We start from the raw sequence: 23,317 nt of genomic DNA, 5'->3' as shown, positions 1-23,317 counted from the left end.
GAGCCGGGTGCTGGGGGATTTTGCAGTGCAATTGTTGCACCCATGCCCTCTCTCTGCTGCAGCTGCAGTCACTGTGGCCTCGTCCTGCCGCACAGCTCCCTTGGCTGTTAGGGTGCCTTCCCCCTGTGAACAGGGCTCCAAAAGCAGGCAGCTGCAGCCTGGGATTGCCTTGCAACACCCCTCCTGCTGCCGCTTGCCTTGGGCACTGATCAATGCACTGCTTCAGCCACGTGTGCCTTTAGCTGTGCTCTTGCAATCTTGTATTCCTGCTGTTGCTCCCTTTGAAGAAATGATGGGTTCTAGCCTCTGCTCAAGATACTTCCACATTGCAGCAAGTGCTCAGGACTCCCCCAGGCTTTCTGCTGACCAGTCACCTTTTAATGTTCAGTACTGAAGGGGGACAATTGATGGATGGTACGATCTCTGCAGAGGCTGATGACAGTTTTCACCCTTCTTCTCCAGCACTGCAGCAGTGTCTGACTATGACTAGTGAATATTGCCAATGAGAAGTTGTGGAGAGATAACTCCATCTCTGCTTTCTATGTGGATGCAGCACCCAGTGCCTCTGGTTCTATCCAGTGGGTTATCCAGAAGGAAGTGAGGCAGCACCTGATTGTTAGTCCAGTTCCTTAGATCTGCAAAGATCCATGCTGTATCTGATGGTGTTTTAGCTGACAAGGTAATCACAGCAAGAAGTTGCAAGGATTTCCAGAAGTTGAGGCTGCAGGGTTTTGTACTGCACTTTGTCTCAAGCCTGCTTGTGACCTTCATTTGCATCAGAGCCTGCAGATGCTTTGTGTCATTCTTCTTCTACAGTGAGATCAATCATGTCGCAATGGCATCATCAAGATAAGAACAAAGCCCTTCCTCACCAGTGATTCCTCAGAAGTAATTATACCATTCAGGGGCCTTATTCACCTTTCTTGGCTCTGTGTGAATTCTCTGCTCATTTAATTTACTTCCTATGACCGTCCCTAAACCTCATCAACTGGGGGCAGCTGTCCTTTCCTTGCTTCCCATGGCACCTGCTCCAAGCTTCTCACAGCTCTGGTCCTGCCAGCCAAGCAGCACCAGAGATTTCCATCCTTCTTGTCCTCCTCCAGGGCTGCTTGCTCTGGGAGCTGTGGAGGTGGCACAGTCATGCTCCCGCAGGCTCTGCTAGACTGCCAGTATCTCCTTCCTGCGGCTCTCCTGTGTGGCTTAGGAAATCAAACACACACCAGTGCAGAGAGCAGGTAGAGCTGCCCACCAGGTCTTATCTGGGTCCCTGTCCCCTCGCTCCTTGGCAGTGATCACCAGGAGGTTGAGCCCTGGACCCAGGGTGATGAGCACACCTCCAGAAGGCTGTGGCCATGGAGGGGAGTGCCAAGCCTACCAGGACAGTGCTGGTGGGATGCAAGCTGGGGGACCACGGAAGCACAGCCTCCTGAAGAAGACAGCTCTGGCTGCAGATGGCAGCATGAGAGGAGGCTGCTGATCTCTGTGTTGGGTGAATAAAGCCAGTTAACAGTTCTGGGTAAGCAGAGCAACCTGACCTAGCTTTGGAGTCAGCTCTGCTGCAACCAAGGGGATTCATTCAGCTAGAGATCTCCAGAGGTCCCTTACCCACTTACATCTTTCTGCAATACATGGAGACAGAGAGGCCTGCCATGGAAAGTCTGTGCTGAGTCTGAAGATATATTGAAGGGATGAACCCAGAAATGAATGTTCTTTGCATCTTACCGCTGTCACTTCCTCATTTCCCCTCAGGTAAATGATCCCCTCTGCCCATCCTCTTTGGTCCTTCACACCAGTTTTAAGCCAATAAATGAAATAAGACTGGTGTGATTGAAACCATCGCATGGGCAGCATCATGAACCTGGAAAAAGTGAGCCCTCTAGCCACTGCTGCTCTAGAAGGAAACCCCTTCCTGCTTCAGGAAAGTCCATAATGGTCCTGTTGGACCAGCTTTGCAAAGAATAACAAATACTCATTACTTCTCCCCCAACCCCTTCCTCTGGTATCAGGGTCTTCTTCAGGCCCTCTGCTTAGGAGATGCATTGCTCAGCCACTTCCCAGACACCATATGGGAAACTGAAACAACTTGCCTTCCCAGATCCTTAAGAAGCCCATGTACTTTTCCCTCCCACCACTCTCCTTTATTTCAAGGCTCACTCATGGCTGCTCCAGCCCGGGTGTTCTCGCAGGGAAGAAGCCTGTGGTTAACTGTGTGGGCTCATGCTGGGGACACGTTGCAGATGGACAGGGCTGGAGCGTGGTGGATCGTCAGTGCATGAGTTTGGGGTTGGTTTCTGTGGTGGGTTGACCCTGGCTAGAAGCCAGGTGCCTACCAAAGCTCTCCTCACTCTCCTCCTGAGCTAAACAGGCGAGAGAAACCAGAACGTAAGCGTCGTGGGCTGGGATAAGGGCAGGGAGAGATCACTCATGAGCTACTGTCATGTGCAAAACAGACTCGGCTTGGAGAAAATGACTTTGATTTGTTCATTCGACCCATCAAATCAGCATGGGGTAATAAGGAATAAAACCAAATCTTGAAACACCTTCCCTCTACCCCACTCTTCTGCTCGGGCTTAACTTTACTCCTGGTTTTCTCTACCTCCTCCCCACCAGCAGCGCAAGGGAATGGGAATGTGGTCAGTTCATCACAGATTGTCTCTGTTGCTCTTCTCTCCTCCAGGGAGGACTCCTCACACTCATCCCCTGCTCCAGAGTGGGGTCCCTCCCACAGGACACAGCTCTCCATGAACTTCTCCTTCATAAGTCCTTCCCACAGGCTGCAGTTCTTCAGAACTGCTCCAGCGTGGTCTCTTCCATGGGGTGCATCCTTCAGGAACAGACTGTTCCAGCATGGGTCCCCTCCACAGGACCACAGGTCCTGCCAAGGGCTGCTCCAGCACTGGCTTCCCACAGGTCACAACCTCCTTTAAGGATCCCCCTGCTCTGGCATGGGGTCCTGCATGGGCTGCAGGTGGAATCTGCTCCACATGGACCTCGATGGGCTGCAGGGGCACAGCCTGCCTCACCATGGTCTGCACACAGGCTGCAGGGGAATCTCTGCTCCAGTGCCTGGAGCAGCTCCTGCCCTCCTCCTTCACTGACCTGGGTGTCTGCAGAGCTGTTGCTCTCACACATTCCCACTCCTCTGCTCTGGCTGCAGCTGCTGTCATGCAGCAACTTGTCCCCTTCTTAAAGATGTTATCCCAGGGGAGATACCACCATCACTGATGGGCTCAGCCTTGGTCAGCTGCAGGTCCTTCTTGGATCCAGCTGGCATCGGCTCTGTCAGACACAGGGGAAGCTTCCAGCAGCTTCTCACAGAAGCCACCCCAGTAACCCCCATTACAAAACCTTGCTGTGCAAAACCAGCACAGTTTCTTGGTGAGCTTTTATGGCTTTAGCAAAACATGGAAAGTCACAGGGGTTAGGAGAGACCTAAGGTGTTAGGGCTCAAGGGTCTCAGGCACACAAGATGGCTTATGGACCAAGTGTAGTGCCATCAGCTACAGCTTCACTCTCATGGGAGGCACTTTCTGTCAGCCACAAAAGAAGATGCTTTCCCATCTCAGTCTGTTCAGGAAGCCTGAGTGCCAGCTGGAAGTGTCTGTGCACAGCAGTGGTTCCTGAGCTGAGCCTCAGAGAACGGGGCTATCAGAGCAGAGAAGCTCCACACCGTCGGGTGTACCTGTGCAGGCTATGGCAGAGGGCTGGGAGACTTGCTGCAAACTAGAGAGGACAGAAGAGCACATACCCCATGTATACTGGACAAGGGTTTGGTAGCAGGGGGGCTACGTAGGGTGCTTCTGTGAGAAGCTGCTAGAAGTTTCCCCTATGCCTTACAGAGCCTATGGGTACTCTGTGTGACATCTAGCTGATGCTACTGGTCACCAGAGGGCTATAGAACTGCACAGATTTTAGACCTCTGGTGTTTTCTGTAATGACATTTATTGTTCCCATTCTTTACCACAAATCTTAAACACATTGTCTCAAGAAGTCCAGTGCACCATTTCCAGTATCCTACCAGGGCTCAAGGTACTCTATTCTCAATTTAGTCGCTTAGTCCATGAAGCAGTGTCATGTCAGCAGGGTGTTTGGCCACATGTCCTGCGGTGAATCTTGTCCCTAAGTCCAAATTGTCACTGAGGATTCATGCACCCAAGGTGGAAGATCCTAAAACCAGCAAAGGCTGTAAGATGTAGGAAAAGCAGTCAGTTTTCAGAGCTCTTATGGTTCCGTATGTCTGTCAATACCTCTCTGGCAGCTCAGGCAGGATCATACCTTAGACTTTCCCAGGTCTTCATCCATCTTTTGAGGTACATTAATTAGGATGCATAATGTGTAATGAAAATTTCCCAAGCCTCTTACCTGCAGCATCTTCCAGCAGCTTTACTGTTGTTGCACATCCAAATGACTCCACGAAAGGGTCTTCACTAGATAGTACACGATAGTAGGAGCTTGAGTAGCTCTCTGTTAGGCTCCTCCATAAGCACACCTGAAATGCTACCTGAAAACTTCCAGTTGATTGCTGTTTTCTTACATGAAGGACAGTTTCTTAAACGGCACTTTTTCCTATGTCTGAACTGGTCTCAAAACCAGCTAAGGCTGTTGTCTGTGCTTCAAGAAACCTGAGCTTCCAGGACAGCACCATGACTGACATGGGCACAGATTACAACAAGGTGAGTTTGCAGAAGATTCGGTGGAGGAGTTTGAGAAAGCCAGCCTGGTCATTCAAATGAGCCATGAGGTTTTGCTCTTCACTAAAGAAAATACATTCTTCTTCAGGGTATCTGTAAGAAATAAGCATTCCTGCAGAGTACTGCTAACAGCTGACTGTAATTTCTTGTTGGGTGAGGACCCTGTTCCACCCTGTTTTCTCTGTTCTAAAGGATTTTCAGATCAAATTCTGGCTTAAGGTCTCCCTTCTGTGGCAGGATTCCTATAGGTGTTCCTGGTATTCCCCAGCGCTGCTTTTGCTTTTACTTCCAAGGGCGAAAAACCTACAGATGGGATCCCAGACTGCAGACAAGAAGGAAAACTGCTGCCAGGGAATTGGGATACAGTGATGACACCTGTGGTGTCCCAGTTATTGTACAGCAGAACATCAGTGCTGCATGTGTTCTCATCGCTGAAGACTTCAAGGGGATCAAGTCCTTCTGTGTAACTTGGGACACAAGTCTCTTCTTTCAAGACCTCTGCTTGGGGTGAAGAAGAGCAACAGAGGCAGCACAACAAAATGGGGCTCAAACCTCTGCATCTTTCCGCTTGGAAGGTGCACCTTATACTGCTTTTCGTAGTCCCCATGGACAGCTTTATTCCTGGGAGAGGAATCGCTGGAGTTCTGGGCACAGCTCCGCAGCTTTCCTCCTTCAGGGGCCCCCTGGTGGCAACAAACTTGACATGTCTACATGCTTGACAAAGGGTCTCGGCATCCGAGTTTCTCTGTACCCAAGACGGCTTGCACAGAGCATGCTGTGGGCTGTCTCCAGAGTGGAAGAACCAAGAATGGCTCTGATCACACCACCGTTGTTATGAGAGACCAAACTGACACCAGAAATGAAAGGTCTCTGATGGTCAACCAGCATCATGTAGGCTGGGTGTCCACAGGTTGATTTGCACACCCAAAGGTGTCTCTCTGGCTTCCAGCAGAAAGGTCCTTTGCCCAGAGAGTCCAAGGTAGGTGTAGGGGACCTCCACTAAAAAGGCACATACGCATTCATGCCACTTACAGTCTTCTCAGCTGTAGCTGATTCTGGACCCTTTCCCAGTAGCATTCCCTCTGGTATTGGATCCCCCTGGAGTTTGATTGACTGCCCCCCACTTACGAAGTTAGGGGCCTGTTTTATTCTGTCTACAACTCCAGTTGGGTATCAAGAACTGACACTGGACACCCAACAGCAAAGTCAAGGTTTAGGACACTGCTTGGACAGCCTACTTCTCAGAGAGCCATTTACAGACACCAGCCAGCCACAGTGTAATTCTATGGGACAGCAATGGCGTTTTCCTGTCCTTTCCACTCCTCAGCACAGTTTCTCATCCACTCAGCTGTGCTGGGGCAGCTGCCTGTAAGAACCTGCCATGGGAGTAACTTGGATTGTTCCCTGTTCTGATGGTACACTCACCTTTTCTTCTTGTCCTCCTTTTAAACCTAATGTTTCTATTGGTCTGATGGACCATGAAGGGCCATGTTACCACAGATATTCCATGATGGTGGGGTGTGATATGTAGCCAGGGGCTGTCATTCCCAATGGCACTGAGACAGGAAGGCAAACTTGGAAGGGAATGTCTTGGATCATTTTCCTCATGACAGCAGCTGTAAGGTGCAGTTCCATACCTAAGCACTTGGGAAGGTTGACAGCACATCTCTGGAGCATTCCCCTTCACTTGGAGGAGTTCTCTGTTTCCATATCCACCCCAAACCCTTGGTTTGCACTGACTGAGGCAGTCACCACCGAGGTGCTTTTTGGTGGTGGTGTCGATGATGGGTTTGGGGTTTTTGGCTGGGTTTTGGTTGGTTGGTTGAGGTTTGTACTGTAGCCTCCTTTTCACTACTAAGGCTTCTGAGCTTTACCTGAGCTCATGACTGGACCGTTCTGTCCATATTTTCTCCTCTGCACAAGCTGATCTGGTCTTACAGTTCAGACTGGGGACAAGCAGAACTCTTGAGGTAACCAGTCCTCCCGAGTGACTTTTATTGTGACTTTATCAGCAACACACAGAAAATGATAGTAAGGAAAAAAACCAACAAAACACTTCAAAACTAAACAAAAAAAACCCAAAACACATGAAACAAAGAGAAACCCCTTTATCTCCTTTGAGTCTGGAACAAGTGAGCGCTGTGACCACCTGTAGCTAGGGAAAAAACAGCAGGTCCCTGCTAAACCCAGGGGAAAGTCCGCACACCCACAGGCCACTACCACCTCCATTCAGCTGAACCCAGGAGCCTATTCCTTCCTTTTCCCTGTGGGTTAAGTGCCTCAGCCCAAGCTGCATTGGCTTCCTTATCCCTGCATGCAGAGAGCCCCATATCCTAGGGCTGAGCAAGAGGATGCCATGGACCAGTCTTCATGTCAACAGTCTGCAGGTGATGAAGTGGCCACCACAAGAGTTCCTCCCATGTCAAAGCCCTGCTGTGAAAAAGATGTACCTTGTTCCCAGCCAGATTTTGTGTTTGATTTCAAGCCACTGGTCATTCTCATGCTCCTCTACTGGAGTAGAGAGCTTGCCTCTGTGTCACATCTTCTCTTCATGGGAAGAAAATACCAAAGATAGATTACGAATGTAATAGCGTAAAAATGGCTGTGCTCTGATACAAGCTCCCTACAAAAAGGCACTGAAACTCAAGTCATTATATAGAAACTTCCCATAAACAAGGGTCAAGGACATCCTGACCTGGCAGTCCTACCTAGGCCATCATATTGAAAAGCCAGTGAGGAACTGATCCTCCACAAATTTCCTAATCCCTATTTCAACTCCCTTATACCCCACAGCATCCTCTAACAATAATTCTTCCATCTTTGTGACGCATACAATGAATTCCCTTTTGTTTGCAGTGAAATTGCTGCCTGAGCTCAACCCTCTTTCCTTTAGATCAGGTTAAAATGGATCAAACACCTCAAGTTTTGCACATTCAAAAGTAAGATCTTCAGGTGCTAAGTCAGGGGTTTTGTACTTCTCTTCTAGATATTTTTCCACCTCCTTTTTCAACTCATGGATACTTTCCAGTAACTCGTGCTGTAAACAGAGGTAACACAACCTGTTTGGTCTCTGAGAACCTATTTTATACAGCATGTTATCACGCATCCCCATCCCTGGAGTCTTGTCTGCCCAAGATACTTAGCTTGTTCCCGAAGTGAGATCCACATACTTTGTTGCTCAACGTATAACCTTATGTTTTAATTGTAAGTGTGATTTTACCAGGGGTCTTAGGAGGCAGTTCCTTCCCATTAACCTGGACAAATGGGAAGTGAGCACCATGCTAGGAGAGACAGTCACACCTGCAGAGCTGTGAAGCCCTCCTAACCATATTTCGGCAGAGTAAGAGCCATGGACATCAGAAGGCAGTTAAATGTGGCATCCTAGCACGGGGAGCTCACCCAGTCTGGATTTCCAGGATGCTTTTATCTCCTCAGCAAAGGGCCTGGAGTATTTACACAGGACACAATCATTAGATGCTTCACCTTCTACTCTCAAGCACGCTGTGCAGCTAGAGAGGGCCCTTTGGCCTTCTGTGGCTTTATGAGCAAAAGCTAACAGCGAAGCCTGTGCCAGTGGGGGAATGCTGCCCAGCATGGTTGGTTCCCCCCATGGACAATGGGACCTCACCCCTAGAAACTTATAAATGGCACCAAACCCCAAAAATCCAGCTTAAACCCATGTTTTCCCCATGCAGCCTTGATTGTACCCCAGTGACTGACTCCAGGCAGAACTCACTAATATTGGAGCTCCATTTCGGGAACCCAGACCTCAGTCATCATGAACTGTGAGGTCTTACAGTTTCAACCCTTCCTTAGCATTTTTAAAGTCCATTTACATACAAGTAGAGTTCCATCTCTTTGTTCCCAGTGAAGCCTGTTGTAGGTGCCGTGACAGCCAGTCCTCCTCCAGTGTGGTGAGACATGAGGATACCCCAGAGCCAGCAGGGTCTCTGCTGTGCTGAAGGCTAGCCAAATGCTGGGCTTCATCAGCAAGAACACAGCAAGCAGTGGTTAATCCCATCTTCATGGCACATCTGCAATACTGTGGGCCACTGACACACTGGAGCAAGTCCAGCAAAGGGTTCTAAGATGGCTGTGGGTGGAGGACAAAGGCGAGTTAACTGCTGCCTGCTACTATCCAGAGTGGGGTTAGAAGGAAGATAGAGCCAGACTCCTCTCACAGGACCACAGAGAAGGGGCACAAGGCAAGGAGCAGAGGTTGCAACAAATCAGCTTCCTATGGGACAGGGAAAAGCCTCTCCTGTGAGGTGCCTCAGCAGTGGAACAGGTTTCCAGAGAGGCTGGAGAGCCTCCACAATTGGAGATGTACAGGACTAGCCAGGCCCTGAGCAACCCAGCCTAGTTCGGGTCACCCTGCTGGGAGCAGAGGGATGGAGTAGAGACCCCACAAGTGCCTTCCCATAGATCTTCCCATGATGCTGTCACTAACAAGTGGGTTTATTTGACTCTGCATTTTGCCTTTGTGGGGCAGTAGAAGAAGCTACCTTACAAAATGATGCAGGCTGCTACCTGCCTTGAGGTGCCAAACGGGGAGGGGATGGAAAGAACCAGCTCAGCTGCCACCACATCTGAATTGCAGCCTGTCACACAGTCATGCTAATCCAGCATAAATGCGTAGCATTGCAGAAAGGGGCAATCCCATCTTCCCTTTCTTCTCTCCTGCTGCCTCTCTTTTGTCAACACTGATGAGCAGCAGAGAATTGATCCAGCTGAAAACTAAACTATAGAGAAATAAATCCATTTCTATTCACAATGAACCCTTTCAGTTTAAAAATGCACCGTCTCCCTCCCTAGTGGTTTTTTCTCAAAGCAAAGTGGTTGGGGATCACCAAATCAGAGACTATTCTTTTCAGGAGTATTCTGGAGCACTGCTGTCCCCTTCCTTGCTGTGCCATCATCCACAGGAACCTTCCCAGGGTTTGTATTCTTCTGCAAATGACTTCTCATAGCATCATATGTTCCTTTAGTTACACTCTTCTATATCTAGCTTTCTCTCTAAGAAAGAAGTAACATACTCTTTATTAACAAGTAATTGCCTGTAGCTTCCAGAGCTCCAGCGTACCACAAGATATGGGCTCATGTTCTCCTGCCATCATGCACCATGAAAACACAACACGTGGGACAGATCTGCTTTTCCACAGTTCCTGGGGACACATGCAACTAAGCCTAGAATCAGACCCCTCTGTTTGCTGTGTGATGCTCATCCCCCAGCATCTGAAACAAGTTAAGGTGCCTCTTCTATGTCAGAGAGACCCATGATGCTGCCAAGAATAAGACATAGAGAGACACAGAGAGGATTTGAGCCCCTTGAGCAGAAGATACATCCTTCTGTGGCAACATTTCTTTGGGAGGGGGGGATTCTTGCTGTATTGTCAGTTGAGAGCAACAGCAGTAATGGGCATCTGAGCCTGGCATATGTGTATCAGCCTCTCTCTTGGCACCCAGGAGACCACCAGTATTCCCCTATATCAGCTGCTGGAAGGTCTTACACAAGCAGACACAACCCGTATGTGTTCTGGAGCTCCCCCAGGCCAAAACAGTCCTGCAGTGTCCCTGCAAGACTGCCAAGAGACTGGAAACTGGAAGCAGCCACTCTTTAGGAGTTAGTGTGTGATCTGTTGGGGTAACCCAGGCTCCCTGGTTTCTCTGGGTGTCCAACATCCTTCTCCCAGTCTGTCCTCACGTCAGCCTTGGTGCTGACACCTCTTTCAGAGGTCTTGTTTGCTGGCCATTTCTAGCAGTGCTTACATGCTTTCTGCACTGCCTCTGATGTCCAGCGCTGTCATCCACCTCTGTGGCTGGCCCAAAGGACCCTGCAGGGTCAGATCCTTCCTCTCCAGCTCCCCCTGGGAGAACCACGTTCTGGGAGTCCCACTCTCAGACCTATCAGAGCGCTCCCCAGCCTCTTTCAGCCCATACCTGAGTCAAGGGAATCTCATAGGACCCCTCTGCTAGTTCCCCAGTCACTCAGCAGCACACGACACATTGAACCAGTCCCTGACTCCTTCAGCTCAGTGTCAGGTCACTGGAACTGAGAGCTTTCTCCTCACAGTTCGCATGGTTCTCCCATTCCATGCATGTGTTGGGCTCCTGGGTACATCTTTGCTCTTGAGAAAACTCACTGCAGCCCTGGGATGTCTGGGAGCCTATCACATATTTTTCCACTGGATTAAAAGCACGGCATGAATGCTGCAATGAGAAGTCAAAATGTAACCTGGTTTGCTTGCATGGACTTTGGTAGTTGATCCACCTCACCCTCTGTGTTGCAAAACACAGAGGCTGTGACATCAAAGACATCCTGCTGCATCAAAGACTTTGCTTAAGTAGGTATTGGCCAGGGTACCGATATCCATCACCATCTCTGCAGGTAGCTGTAGATATCTAAAGAGCATCCCATCTTACTGCCCGGAAGGATCTGCAGGCCTTGTGAAAGAGAACACACTTCTATGCAGCTAATGCTGGCCAGATACAAGCTGACAAACATGCCCATCAGTGCTGTAGATTAAATTGTTGGCTTGTTTTGGTTTTTTAGCTGCAATGCAGCCCCCAGCTTCAGTGAGCATCCCCCAGTGTCGGTCCTGACTTTCCGATCCAGGTTTCTCTGGGATATTCTGCTATGTGCTGAGGGCTGGCATTCAAAGGTCTTTTAACGCTGAAAACAAACAGGCTGCAGATTTGTCCAAAGACTCCATAAAGCCATGATTTCCCAAACATGTTTCCATGGGATTCTGGGAAGCAGGCCACCGCTAGCCTCTCCTCAGCTCCACATCACAGACCTGTGGTGACTCAGGCACTTCCCATTCAGCAAACCCCCTAAAATAGACCTATTCAAAAGAGCCTCCCAGTAGGTGTCAGGCAGCCAGACACGCTTCCTCCTGCCAGCACTTCTGCAGAGGCACATTGTGTTTTGCCCAGATCTACTGGAAGTTGTGAACTTTCTGTTTTCTGATCCTCTTCCCCTCACCCCTTGTTGGGGTTTGTCACCTCAGATAAATGAGTCCCTCTCCTAAGACCACTCTGATGTGTGGTGTACCCTGGCCCTGGGAAGATAGCATGCTGCTTCCAGGCACTGCAGAGGGACAGAAGACTGGAGCAACTGCTTCCTCCCGTGAGAAAGGGAACGCGTTTGGTGCCCACCGTGGGCTTAAAGCAGAGCAGTTTCATAATCAGAATGGATCTCAGGTTGGTGCCTTGGTAGAAACCATCATGGCCCTTTGTGGGGGAAGGCTGGCTTGCATTCCTCTACCTGTGGGGTGCCTTTCCACACGGTGCCTCTCACACAAAGCCCATCACGCCATGAGCATCAGCTCTTTCTAGTTCAGGGTTCTGCTGCTTGGCCCTTCCCCAGCCACAAGGTGTTCACTTGGGTACCACTGCATCTGTCCCAGTCACCCAGAAAAGGTCAGCTCTGCTCCTTCCCCTCTTTATCTGAGCTTAGATCTCTTTAAGCTCCCTGAGCTTCCCAGTCAGTGCCAAAAGTCTCACAGCTCATCCCAGCCCAACCTCGCTGCCTCCCTAGGCACCTGCCCAGTGCTTTTGCTCACACCATGTCCCCTGCCAGACCTTCCCTTCTGTCTCCCTGGTTTCTGTTTGCAGTCCCTCGCCAAAAGTTATTCGTTATCTCTTATTAGTAAGTAACTGCTTTTTGCTTGTTGTGTTTGCTTTAGCTCTGGGCAAACAGCAATCGGGACCTTTTACACGAGGTCCTTTTGGTGGGTGCTGTAGCTCAGGAACACCCCGACCAGCTGATCTCAAGCTGCATGGGCTGATAACCCAGCCTTCAAGTCATAGCACAAGTTAAAGTCTGCAAATCCATTATAGAGCACCTCAAAATGTCACATAAAGCAGAGGACTGTGACTAACTTCAGACTGCTGCAAGCACTAAAATATGAAAGTGGAATCACTCAGAGAGAAACACGGTATCACAGAAATCTGGAAACAACGGAAAATTCCTTCAGCAAGATCAACTCGATGATTCTGCAGAATAGTGTTTTCTACTCCTGCTTTTCTTGGTAAGTGTCGTTTGCACGCCCAAGACATGCAAGAAAAACAATGTATGAAGGTTGTGTGCGAGGTGACTGATGCAGGTAAGTCTGGAACACAGCTGAAGCTACCTAATGCCTAACACAGATAAGGGAGTATTTAGTGGGCTGGGCTGCTTCATCCCTGTCCTGCACTACTCCTGTCATAGCCTGACCCTCCTTCCCCATGGTTCTGTCGGTGTCCCACACGTCCCTGTCAGCCCCTCTGCCTGGGGGACGCATGCAGGCAGTTCTGAGAAGATGCCCTGGTGCTGCTCTTGCCCTGGTCACTGTTATTTCTGTGGCGGGTCCTGTTCTGGGAGATGACGATAATGCCATTCGAGGGAGTCAGCGTTTCAAATGGGTCGCTCGAACGTCACCGGTGTCTTTGCTAAAGATAGCCTGTGCTGAGTAAAACGGTACCTCCAAACCCTGCATTTCACAGCACGCTCACTCAGCGTAATAACCCCTCAGCCTAAGTGCCCCCCAGTTCCAGGTGCCTCCTGGCACTTCTCTGTGCTCTCCATCTGTCCTTTGTGACTGCCTCCTGGGAAGCAGCAGTAAGATGGGGATAAGTGTCTGTCCTTTGCTGGTTCCTAGAAGAAAGCATTTCCTAGACAGGGATGCAGTGAAGGTGGTTTTGGGGACTAGAAGGGAATAATGTCCGGGTGCTGAGGCTCAGAGTGAAGAGTGGATCAGAATGGAGGGGGAGAGTAGTGAGTTCAGTGTGTCCCCTGAGTGAAGCTAGAGGAGAGGGAGCTCATGATGCTGGGTGGTGGAGCTGTATGTGCCTTCCCACCATGGTTCCGTCTCCCTTCTCTCTCATCTTCATTCACCCACACTCACACCACTCTCGCACTGCTGATTCAGGGGAAAGAGAGGTTGATGCTTTCTGCTTGGACTGGGCACCACAAACTGTTTTTCTTGAAGAGGAGGAAAAAACACCTCCTGTTAACCGTCACAAGTTCTCCCCCATCTTCTCTCTTCCTCTCTCACACAATCCCATGGGCTGTGTAACATAGAGGGGCACAAAGGACCAATTCAGAGCAGTCCCTTTTGGACACAGAGGCACACAAGGTTGCACCAGGCTCCTGTGCACCAATACAACTCTTCTGGAGGCTGAAGAGCTGAGTGTAATAAAAGAAATGAGCGCTGTCACCGCAACAGGGGCTGCTGAAATAAGGCGTACCACTTGCTCTTTTATCCTCCACCTTCACCACCAGCTGAGGAAAACCAGAGAGTGAGCAAGAATCCTTCCACAGTGAGGAAGTGCCTGCTCTGAGTCACGTCCCTTCCCTCACCCCCAGCCCACCCTTAGGGCATGAGCTGCCAAGGGGGTTTGGCTGTATGACACCCATCATGAAGGGCTGATTAAGTCCGAAAGAGCCAGAGTCAGTGGGTTGCTGGAAAGTGTGAGCCACAACAGTGGTGGGTTCTCTGAGGCAAAAGGGGCCCCCAGGCTGCGGCACATGGATGAAAACATATTGCCCTATGCAAAGCTTATCCATCAGCTACATGGGAGCTGGGCTGAGCATCCTCAGCGCACAAGCTCGGGTGGGTATCCCCCAGCGCTGCTGGATTAGGAGGGTCCCTTCCTCATTCCCCTCTCAGTGCCACAGCCTGAAGCCCCTCTTCTCACTGCCCGCTGCTTCTCCTCTCTGCCCCCTCCAGACCATCTCAGCTTTGTCCTCTATTGCCGCTGCGCTCAGGATTGATGGGTCACATGTGCCCTGGTTGGAGGTCACCACACTTTCTTCATCCTGCCTGTGAAACTAGCACATTTGAAGGATTAAATGGAGGGAGAGGGAGGAAAAAACCCAAACACAACCAAAATAAAAGACCAGCAGGAAAAAGATCAACGTGTTCTCAAAAGCCCTGAAACAATCAGTGAAAAGCTGAAAGAGGCGGAAAGATCAAACCAAAAAAGGTAAGAGATGAAAGAAAAACATGAAGGGCACTTGCTGGGAAGTGTCTTCTACACTTTTTCCACTGTCTATGTAGAAGCGAAACCTGCAAGAAAAACAACAGCGACCCAAAGAATTTCCACTCAACGATGCTTAGAGCAGTGTCTCTGGTCCCTCCTCTTTCACACTGGCTTCAGCTCTGCCCTCACGTGCCTCAGACTTTATACTGGTTTCTTGGCCATGACGCATCTTCTTAGTGATACGGGGAAATCAGCTGCCCACCTGCAATATAAAAGCATCTAGGGGAATGCTTTGATCAGAAAGAGAGAGGCAGCAGAAGAGCAAGCACATCCAGCTGCCCCCCTTTGTTCATCCTCCCACTTCAACATCTCCTTTGCTTGTGCCTCATTTCTGCTGAGCTCTTAAAGCTTCCAACCTGACCAAGCCCAGACCTGAGTGGGAAGACACAGACCCCCGCCTCTGCTGGATGCCGCCATGAGGCCCGTGTTCATGGTGCTGTTCCTCACCTTCACTTTGCTGGCTTTCAATGGTAAGAGGGGCTGAATGTGTCAGGGAGGGCAGAGTAGCTCAGTAAGCTGAATCTGGCTGTTCCTTGGTCTCTGACAGGTCTGGAAGGGAGGCTGTGCCCTTCTAACCCCACTGAAGATAGGCAGATCCTGCTCTCTGCTCCATGAGTCCCACCCTTTGCTCAGCCCTCCATCTCATTGCAGCTGGCCACATCCTACCAGGAGCAGCAGAGGTGGGAAGCAGGAAGCAGAAAGTATGGGCCAGAGCGGGGAGTTCAGCCGTGCTGCCTTGCTACCTGAGCCACAGAAAGATGGGGAAGAGCTGGAAGCAACTGCCTGACAAGACATCTGTGCTGTGGAAGAGGCTTGGGGGAAGGTACGCCAGGGCCAGGACAGATCCATGTCCTTGTGGGGGAACTGGGGAGGGTGCGAGAGGCTTTTGGTCCCCATTCGCCTTCCCCACATTCCTTCCTTCCTGCTCCCCAATCCTTGATCTCACTGGTGCCTTCAGCACGAGCCCCTCACTCATCCCACCCGCAGCACCCACCAGGAGCCACACGTAGTGCTGGAGGTGGAGGACTCGGGACTCAGGAAGACGGCGCTGCCCATGAGGCCCCGGGTGTCACTCCAGGACTCTGCCTTCCGCAACGGCAACTTCTCCTTGCGCATCAGCCCGGTGCGGAGCGAGGATGCCGGGCTCTACGAGGCGCGGGTGGTGCACAACACCAAGGTGCAGAGCTGCCGCGTGGAGCTGGGGGTCATCACAGGTAGGAGGAAATGGAAAAACTGGGGAATATCGGGTGTAGGACTGGGGAGGTTCACAGTATCACAGTATGTTAGAGATTGGAAGGGACCTCAAAAGATCATCTAGTCCAATCCCCCTGCCGGAGCAGGAACACCTAGATAAGGTTACACAGGAACGTGTCCAGGTGGGCTTTGAATGTCTCCAGAGAAGGAGACTCCACAACCTCCCTGGGCAGCCTGTTCCAGTGTTCCGTCACCCTCACTGAGAAGAAGTTTCTTCTCAAGTTTAAGTGGAACCTCTTGTGTTCCAGTTTGTACCCATTGCCCCTTGTCCTATCATTGTTTGCCACTGAGAAGAGCCTGGCTCCATCCTCGTGACACTCCCCCTTTATATATTTATATACACTAATAAGGTCACCCCTCAGTCTCCTCTTCTCCAGGGTTGTCAGGGTGGGATGGGCAGGGGATGCCATGTGTGCCAGAACAGGGAGCAGCCTCTTGGAAGCACACAGCTTCCTGCTGCCTGCTCTCAGCTCTGGAGAAAGGGCTGCTTGAGGGACAAAGCTAGGGCAGAAGGGGCAGTCCCCCTGTGGCCTCAGCTTCCCCCTCTGCCACTTTGTTTTTTCCTACAGTAACCCTCAGTCCACCCAGCCCTATGGTGGCAAATGAGCCGCTCTTGTTGCGGTGCAACTCCAGCCACCGTGCGAGCCTAGTGGAGACGTGCTGGTTCCACAACGGGCGCCTGGTCCCCACCTCCAGGACCTTCTGCTCCTCGCATGGGGCTCTCTCCATCCTCCGGCCAACCATGAGTGATGCGGGCTCCTGGCGCTGCCAGCTCAGATACTCCGATAACGAGATCATTTCTGCCATGTACAACCTGCAAATTCTAGGTGAGCTCAGCCTCTGTGTTCCTACCCCAGCACCCCCAGGTTGCTCAGTCTGATGTGACTGGCCAAACCCGGTGGCCTCAGCTTTCCAGCTCCCACCCCGTCTTCACCTCCCTTTGGAGCTCTTTCCAGCTACCACTCCACTTTGTCCTCTCTCTGGCTCAGGTTTTGAAGGCCCAGCCAACCCCGTGGTCTATGCTGCAGCTGGTTCTGCGGCTGATCTACCCTGCACCTTGAGCTACCTTCCCAGTGCCTTTGGGATCAACGCGGTGACGGCCCACTGGAGCCACCTTGCAGGAGGACACTTGCAAGACCGGGGAATCTCCCACAATTCGAGCAGCAGAAGCTTCCCCTTTCACCTCCCTGCAGTGGGGCTGGGTGATGCAGGACTGTACCGCTGTGCTGTCTCTGTCGGCAGCAGGATGATCAGCAGGGATGTGACCCTGGCAGTGGTTACAGGTGAGGGGAGGTGCATAACTCCTCAGGGGTCCCATGCTGTTTGCAGATAAACCTCCTCGCACGTCAGTGCATGAGCATGGGTTGCTCCTGCTCATAACTTCCCACCCCAGGTTGGGAAACAAGTTCTCTGTTCAGGGCATTGCACTGCACTGGACTCTGCTGAAAGCAGGGGTTTTCCAGGGGAACTTGATTCTTCTTCTTAAGACTGAGGAAGACAAAAGAAATTAGATGGGGTAAAAAAGGAAGTGTGTAACAGATAAGGAAGAGATGTGGGCCTGCTTGTAGTCTTTCCTAAGGGTATTGGTTTCTCCTCTCCTGCAGTCACTCCAAGCATCCAAGGACCGGTTTCTGAGGGGAGTCACTTGCTGCTCATCTGCAGCCTCACACACCCTCAGGGACATGAACGTTTCCAGTGGAAGCAGCTAGACTCAGCCCCTACTAACAGCAAGCTGGCCAGAGCCACCTCCCATAACCTGGGGGGCCACAGATTCCAGATGGGCCCTACCTTGGAAATACCCCATGTGTCACAAAAGGATATGGGCACGTGGGAATGCAGTGTGTATGGCCCAGAAGGCAGACTGGGAGCAGTGGAGTATGGGCTGCAGATCACAGGTACTGCTCCCCATGGATCCATAACAAAATCCTGTCTTCTCACCCTATTAATTCCCTAGTGCTGCTTCCTGTCTCAGCTTCACCCTGTCCAGCTTCACCCTGTGCTGTCCACCCTTCTCCTCTTTGATTGCTTGGATCCCATCTTGCTGTCGTCTTGTCTTCGCTCTCACCAGCTCCTCCTGTTGCTGCTTCCAGTACTCTGCAGCCTCTTCCAGTTTGCCTGTCTTTCTGCAGTCCCAGCCTTGCCCCAGTGCAAAATCAACCTTTACCCTCCTTCCTAACACTGGTTGTTCCTTACAGGTGCCCATGTCTCCAGCCCTCCCACCATCTTCAGTGGGCAGGTTACATTTGGGCTCACACTCACCTTCTTCCTCCTGCTTACAGTCTGTGTCATGGCTCTGGCCCTACAAAAAAGGGTAAGTGTCCATCACCCCATTTCATAGTTTTCCTGTACATCAGCCCTTATGTGACCTTATCCTTATTTGACCTTACCCTGGGTGCCCTAGAGACAGCAGTAAAATGTCTCAGGGACACAGCAGCCAGAGGAAGAATGGGAATCGGGCAGCCTCTAAAGATATCATGGACATGGAGCAAAAGCTGTATCCTGGGCACCAGTAGGACTGACTAACCATAGCATTCACCTGGGGGATGTCAGACACTTCAGAGGAAGAGCAAACCCACCTAAAGGACAATCACAGCCCAGCCTTGAAAAGCCTCTTGTTTATTCTCCCAGAGATCAAGCCATGCTCTAATAGGGCAGGGTTAATTTCCAGGCTTTTGTAGGTGTCCTTTCTTATTCCTTATCTGGATGCTTTGATGTAGCAGTCTCCTGTTCTGTATAAATGCCTGCTGATCCCCCGATGCCGATCTCAACGCTGGTCTGTTGTGGCTGGCTCAGACCTCACACCTGGGCTGTCTCCTTCCAGCAACTTGATGCCTTAATTTGATCAGCTTGTTCCAGTATCTTGTCTCCTGAAAACTCTGCCTTGCCTTTATGATCCCAGAGACCAGACCGTGACTGATCCCTCCCCAGCACGTCCCTGGAAAAAGAACCTGTTCCCTGAAAATCATTTACACATCAAATTCTTCCTTTAGGGTTTCCCTTTGCTGACCAAGGACAGTTCTGGGGAGTAGCTGTGATGTAGTTGCCTTCTACTTAGCTTCTTGGAAAGGGACCCCAGTGAAAATCCCCTTCCAGTGCAGAAGGGGCCAGGGGGTGCAGATCTCAGGCTGGGAGAGCTTGCCCTGGCAAAAGAACTGGGTGCCCTGAACCTGCCTTGAGCTGAAGATAATGGATGGGACAACACTGATCCTTAGCAAACACTGATCCTTAGCAAACACTGATCCTTAGCAAATCTCAGTGGCTGGAGTCTGAAGACAGCATCAGAACAGAAACCAGATTGACATTCTCTAGAAACCACTGCGGGTAGCACTGGGACCCGTGACTGATCCTTTGTCACTGGTTCTTCATCACTGGTCCTTAATCAGCACTGGTGGTAAAGGGTGATTTGAGACAGAAATCAGCACTTTCGGGGTGGCTCTCTGGACTATGCAAATCCAGGACAAGATGATCAGAACCACCCTTTCTGGCCCAAAACCTTGGACAGGAACCCCTTGACTGTATAACTGTAAAGCCTCGGCTAGCAGGAAATAGCTGGACCTGGATGTCACTAAACAGCTCTAATACAGCCAGGATATTTACCACCTCAAAGCATGTGTACTTATGATTTCTCTACAGCCTGACAGAAACCAGCCATAAAAATCCCAGTCACTTCCTCTTAGCTGAGATCACACCTACCATGCCATGCTTCCAGTAATCCCATCGTTCTTGCTGTATTGATTGTCTGTGTGTCACCAGACACTTTACTATTATCGGGGGCCCTGGGATCTACCTCTTTTCCATTGTCTAGGAAGTCACTTGTTAAAGCAAGATGTGAAAGTGGGTCTGTCTTCCATTTGTTCTCACCTCGTTTTGCAGGAACCTTCATACCTTTAATTATTCTCTCTGAAAAAAAGTGTTATAAAATCAGGCATCCCATAGAACCTGGCAATGCCCTGACCATTGCCCACAACATTTGTTGTTCTCTCTTGAGCATGTCCTGTCTTTGTTATTCCTTATACCTATGACACCACAGAGGATAGTGTTGAACCAACCTTTCCCAGAAGAAACTGCATGTCTCAGAGAGTGGGACTGGGGCTCTTACCTGGCAGTAGGAGGGACCACATCTTCCCTGGCAGCCCAGACTTGTGCCATTCAGTCTCTCTTCCATGCTTGATATTGCCTTTTTCTTCCCTTTCAGGCACGGTCTCCTGCCTTCCCTGCGCTGGATGGGATGGTTGCAATTGCTGTGCCGAGGAAGAAGGAGGAGGAGAAAAACCAGAAAGAGAAGATCCAGCAAACTCAGTGCTGATGGGAGCAGGGACCAGTCTGCATGGGAGGATGAAACTCTGTGTCATGCTGTAGAGAGACAGGCACTATGCAGACCTCTCAGGAGGGTCTAGGGTTGGCATGAACACAGCAGGAGGCTGTGGGAGATCTGTACCTGCAAAAGGGATGGAAGCTGCATAGGAGGGCAAAACACGACTCACCTCTGCAGCAGCACGGATGCTTTGGAGCTATTGGGGGTATTCGAGCCAGTAGCTATTGCCTACTCCAGTGACACCTCCCTCTCCCACCCTTTGCCCCTCCCTCATGGCCTCTCTCAGTGGTGGCACACTTGGAGATGGCTGGAACCCAGATCCCCTGCAGCTCAATGGTGTTTTCTGCCCCCCCCACCTGCTTTCTTCTCCTTCTCCCCACCCTGCCCTGCTCTAGCTCTCATTCAGTGGCAAAGGGGACCCCACGGAGAACTAACTGCACGTGTTGCACATTTTGAGTGCTTTATTTTATTAGAAACTCATTTTAGAAACAGAAATAAACCTTCCTGATAAAAACACCTGCATTCCCCTGCGTGTGCCTGGAGAGGATCGCGCCTGGTGCCGGTGCCGGCTGTACCAATGCCCAGTGGGAAGCAGCTTCTAAGGACTTCCCTGCCTCCTCTTTCTCTTTCAGTTCTGTGGTACTGAAGTTGCCTGTTCATTTCTGACATTTTCACAGTGGGGAAGGGGAATTGAATGCCACTGGAGAAGAAGGAATCACAAGCTACATCTCCTCTTTGTTGTGTTTCAGAGTCTTTTGGTTTTCCTCCTGCCTGGCTGTCACTGTTGAGTCATTTATTCCTTTAGCCCTCACATTTTCCTGATAGATCTTCAGTTGATGTTATGGGTCTCTGTCACTCTCCTCCTGCTATGGGTATACTTAGTAAGCATGAGTCCACCAGGCTCCATCTCTCAAGACCCCCAATGTGTTTAAGTTTCATGTAGGTAGTTTCAACTCCTCTCCAAACAGCCATGGAGGACTGCAGTACTGCGCTTGACCAGTCACTGCATGCCACCCTCACTAATAGAGAGTCACACAAGTAGTTTCTCCCCTATGGGTCCTTAAGCTGTGGCTGCTTAGGGAGGTGGTGGTACAAAAGCTGATCTCTCAGTGTTTAGGATGGAAGATTCTCTTGACTTCACTGCCAAACCAGCTTTTCATTATTTCAGCAGGCACGTGATGAGGCCTTCTTGCTCTGTGGCTCTCACCTTTCTCCCCAAAGAGCTGGGGGAGACAGGTACTCAGGTCCTTCAGGCATACAGGTAGTGAACGCGCTCATGGATCCTCATACTGCAAGTAGTGGGGCAGCACCCAAAAAGTCACAAGTAGCCCACTCTGGAGCATGTCTGCACTCCGCACTGATTTAGCTATCCAGCTATCCATGTCTTTTACTGAAAATGATACCCATTTCTCCACCGAGTCCTAGAGAAATGCAGCAGAGGTGCAAGGTAGACCTGTCCCACACAGTCACTGAAACAGAGCCAACATAAGGCAGGACAGTCCAGCATGGCACTAGGCAAATGATAACGCTGCAATTGTTTTCAGGTTGGGGTGATCTGTGTAGCTCAGTCTCCTCTCTCTGCCAGATGCTTTGGAGGTAGATAAAAGGTGGGTTAAGCCCAGTGGGGCTAAGGAGCAATCCAATATCCAGCAGGACCACATCATATTCTCCCAGTGCCTGTTGACAGTGGTTTGCCCTCTCATACACAATGGAATGCTCTCTCTCCTATAGCTAATAGTGTTAGCATTGACTCTTACCAGCCTGGATGTTCTCATTGCTCAGATGCATGCCTGGTCTGTCTTTAAACTTTAGTGTTTGCTTGTAGCCTCTGACTTCCTCTGGCAATCAGTCCTTGGGTCAGCTTACTCACTGTGTGAAAATAGCTCCCCTTTATCAGCTTTGAATTCAAAGCTTTCTGCTTTCATCATCTATTTTCTCCTGTCACAAAGGCTGGAAGAAGAGGGACTCCTAATCTGTCATCTCTTAACCAGTCACTATTCTACCACCTTTTATCACACCCGTTTTTTCTACCTTCCCATCCCCTCCTGACCCATTGCCTTTCAGGTACAAATCCCAGATTTTGAGGACTTCCTTCCTTACAGTTTGCTCAGACCTATCTCTATGCGTGGTCATCTCTCCTTGGATCCTTTGCTCTGGAACAGGAGGCAGCAGCCCGGTGGGAGTGTAGCGCTGTCTTACATGGAGGCACGGTGCCTTTCTCCACGTCATTTCCATCCTGCCCTTCACAGCTCCCAGTGTCTCCTCTCCTCTTCTGACTGTTGTTCCCCACTCTGCGATGCTGAGCTTGTGCCAAGCTGTTCACCGTGTCCTTGGTGAGACGTCTGTCATGGTGCCTGGGGCTCTTGCCTGATCTGGTACAGTTACAGTATGCCAAAGCCTAGAAATATTTATGCAGTTTACATTTTCCCTCCAGCTACATCATTTTGGGAACAGTGATGCTGCATTCCATTGCCTCCCTGTTGCTGATGAGCACAGCTTGCTTACATTTCTCCAAAGCTCTTGACATTCTTTCGTCTTCTAACAAATTCAAATAGCTTCGTGTCGTCTACATCCTTGGTCTTCTTGCTGATTCTCTCCTTGAACACTAGAAACTCATGCCTTAATTCAGACTCTTTTGAGCCCCATCGCCATTATGTTCAGTTACGCTGCAAGACCTGGGTATGCAGGAGGCACAATCATTATAATACCAGTAGCAGTTCCTGGAAATACTTCCTTTGTAATAGAACAATGGTGTCTGAGGTGTATAATCTGTGTGGCACCACCTACAAAGGCCACAAGGCCTCAGATACAAATTCCACCAGCTCTGTCTGAAGTACTGAGAGTGACACCTGAAGCTTCACAGATGTTGAGACTTGCTTTTGTAAGGAGCAGAGCACTTTGTGCAGATGAGCATCACTGACAAAACACAGGCACCAACAGAAGCCACAAGCACGGCCACTGAGCTACTTTGAATGACAGATCTCAAGGAAATCTGAATCAGGATGGCACGAGGGAAATCAGAAGTGTTGAA

At 50.3% G+C, this 23,317-nt stretch overlaps 1 protein-coding gene across 4 annotated transcripts; it reads left to right on the top strand.

The window, feature by feature from the left end:
- Positions 1 to 12,386: 12,386 nt before the first annotated feature.
- On the top strand, positions 12,387 to 20,483 carry LAG3 (lymphocyte activating 3). 4 transcript variants are annotated; one of them, XM_061365517.1, is made up of 9 exons: positions 12,387 to 12,724; positions 15,066 to 15,187; positions 15,369 to 15,540; positions 15,705 to 15,931; positions 16,541 to 16,798; positions 16,961 to 17,254; positions 17,576 to 17,866; positions 18,167 to 18,282; positions 20,167 to 20,483. In XM_061365517.1, exons 2-9 carry the CDS (start codon positions 15,133 to 15,135, stop codon positions 20,275 to 20,277), a joined length of 1,524 nt encoding a protein of 507 aa, XP_061221501.1. In that variant the 5' UTR covers positions 12,387 to 12,724; positions 15,066 to 15,132; the 3' UTR covers positions 20,278 to 20,483. The 4 variants fall into 4 exon arrangements, with proteins under 4 accessions (XP_061221501.1, XP_061221503.1, XP_061221502.1 ...); XM_061365518.1 differs by lacking the exon at positions 12,387 to 12,724 and adding an exon at positions 14,410 to 14,660; XM_061365519.1 differs by lacking the exon at positions 15,066 to 15,187 and having other exon boundaries at positions 20,167 to 20,482.
- The last annotated feature ends 2,834 nt before the right edge of the window (positions 20,484 to 23,317 follow it).

This window comes from Neopsephotus bourkii, unplaced genomic scaffold, assembly GCF_033783945.1.
Source record: "Neopsephotus bourkii isolate Nb327-2 ecotype Australia unplaced genomic scaffold, CSIRO-AGI_Nbou_v1 NB_1287, whole genome shotgun sequence".
In the NCBI taxonomy this organism is placed as follows: domain Eukaryota; kingdom Metazoa; phylum Chordata; class Aves; order Psittaciformes; family Psittacidae; genus Neopsephotus; species Neopsephotus bourkii.
Note: the sequence above shows the minus strand (reverse complement) of the source record. Positions and strands in the feature narration are given on the sequence as shown.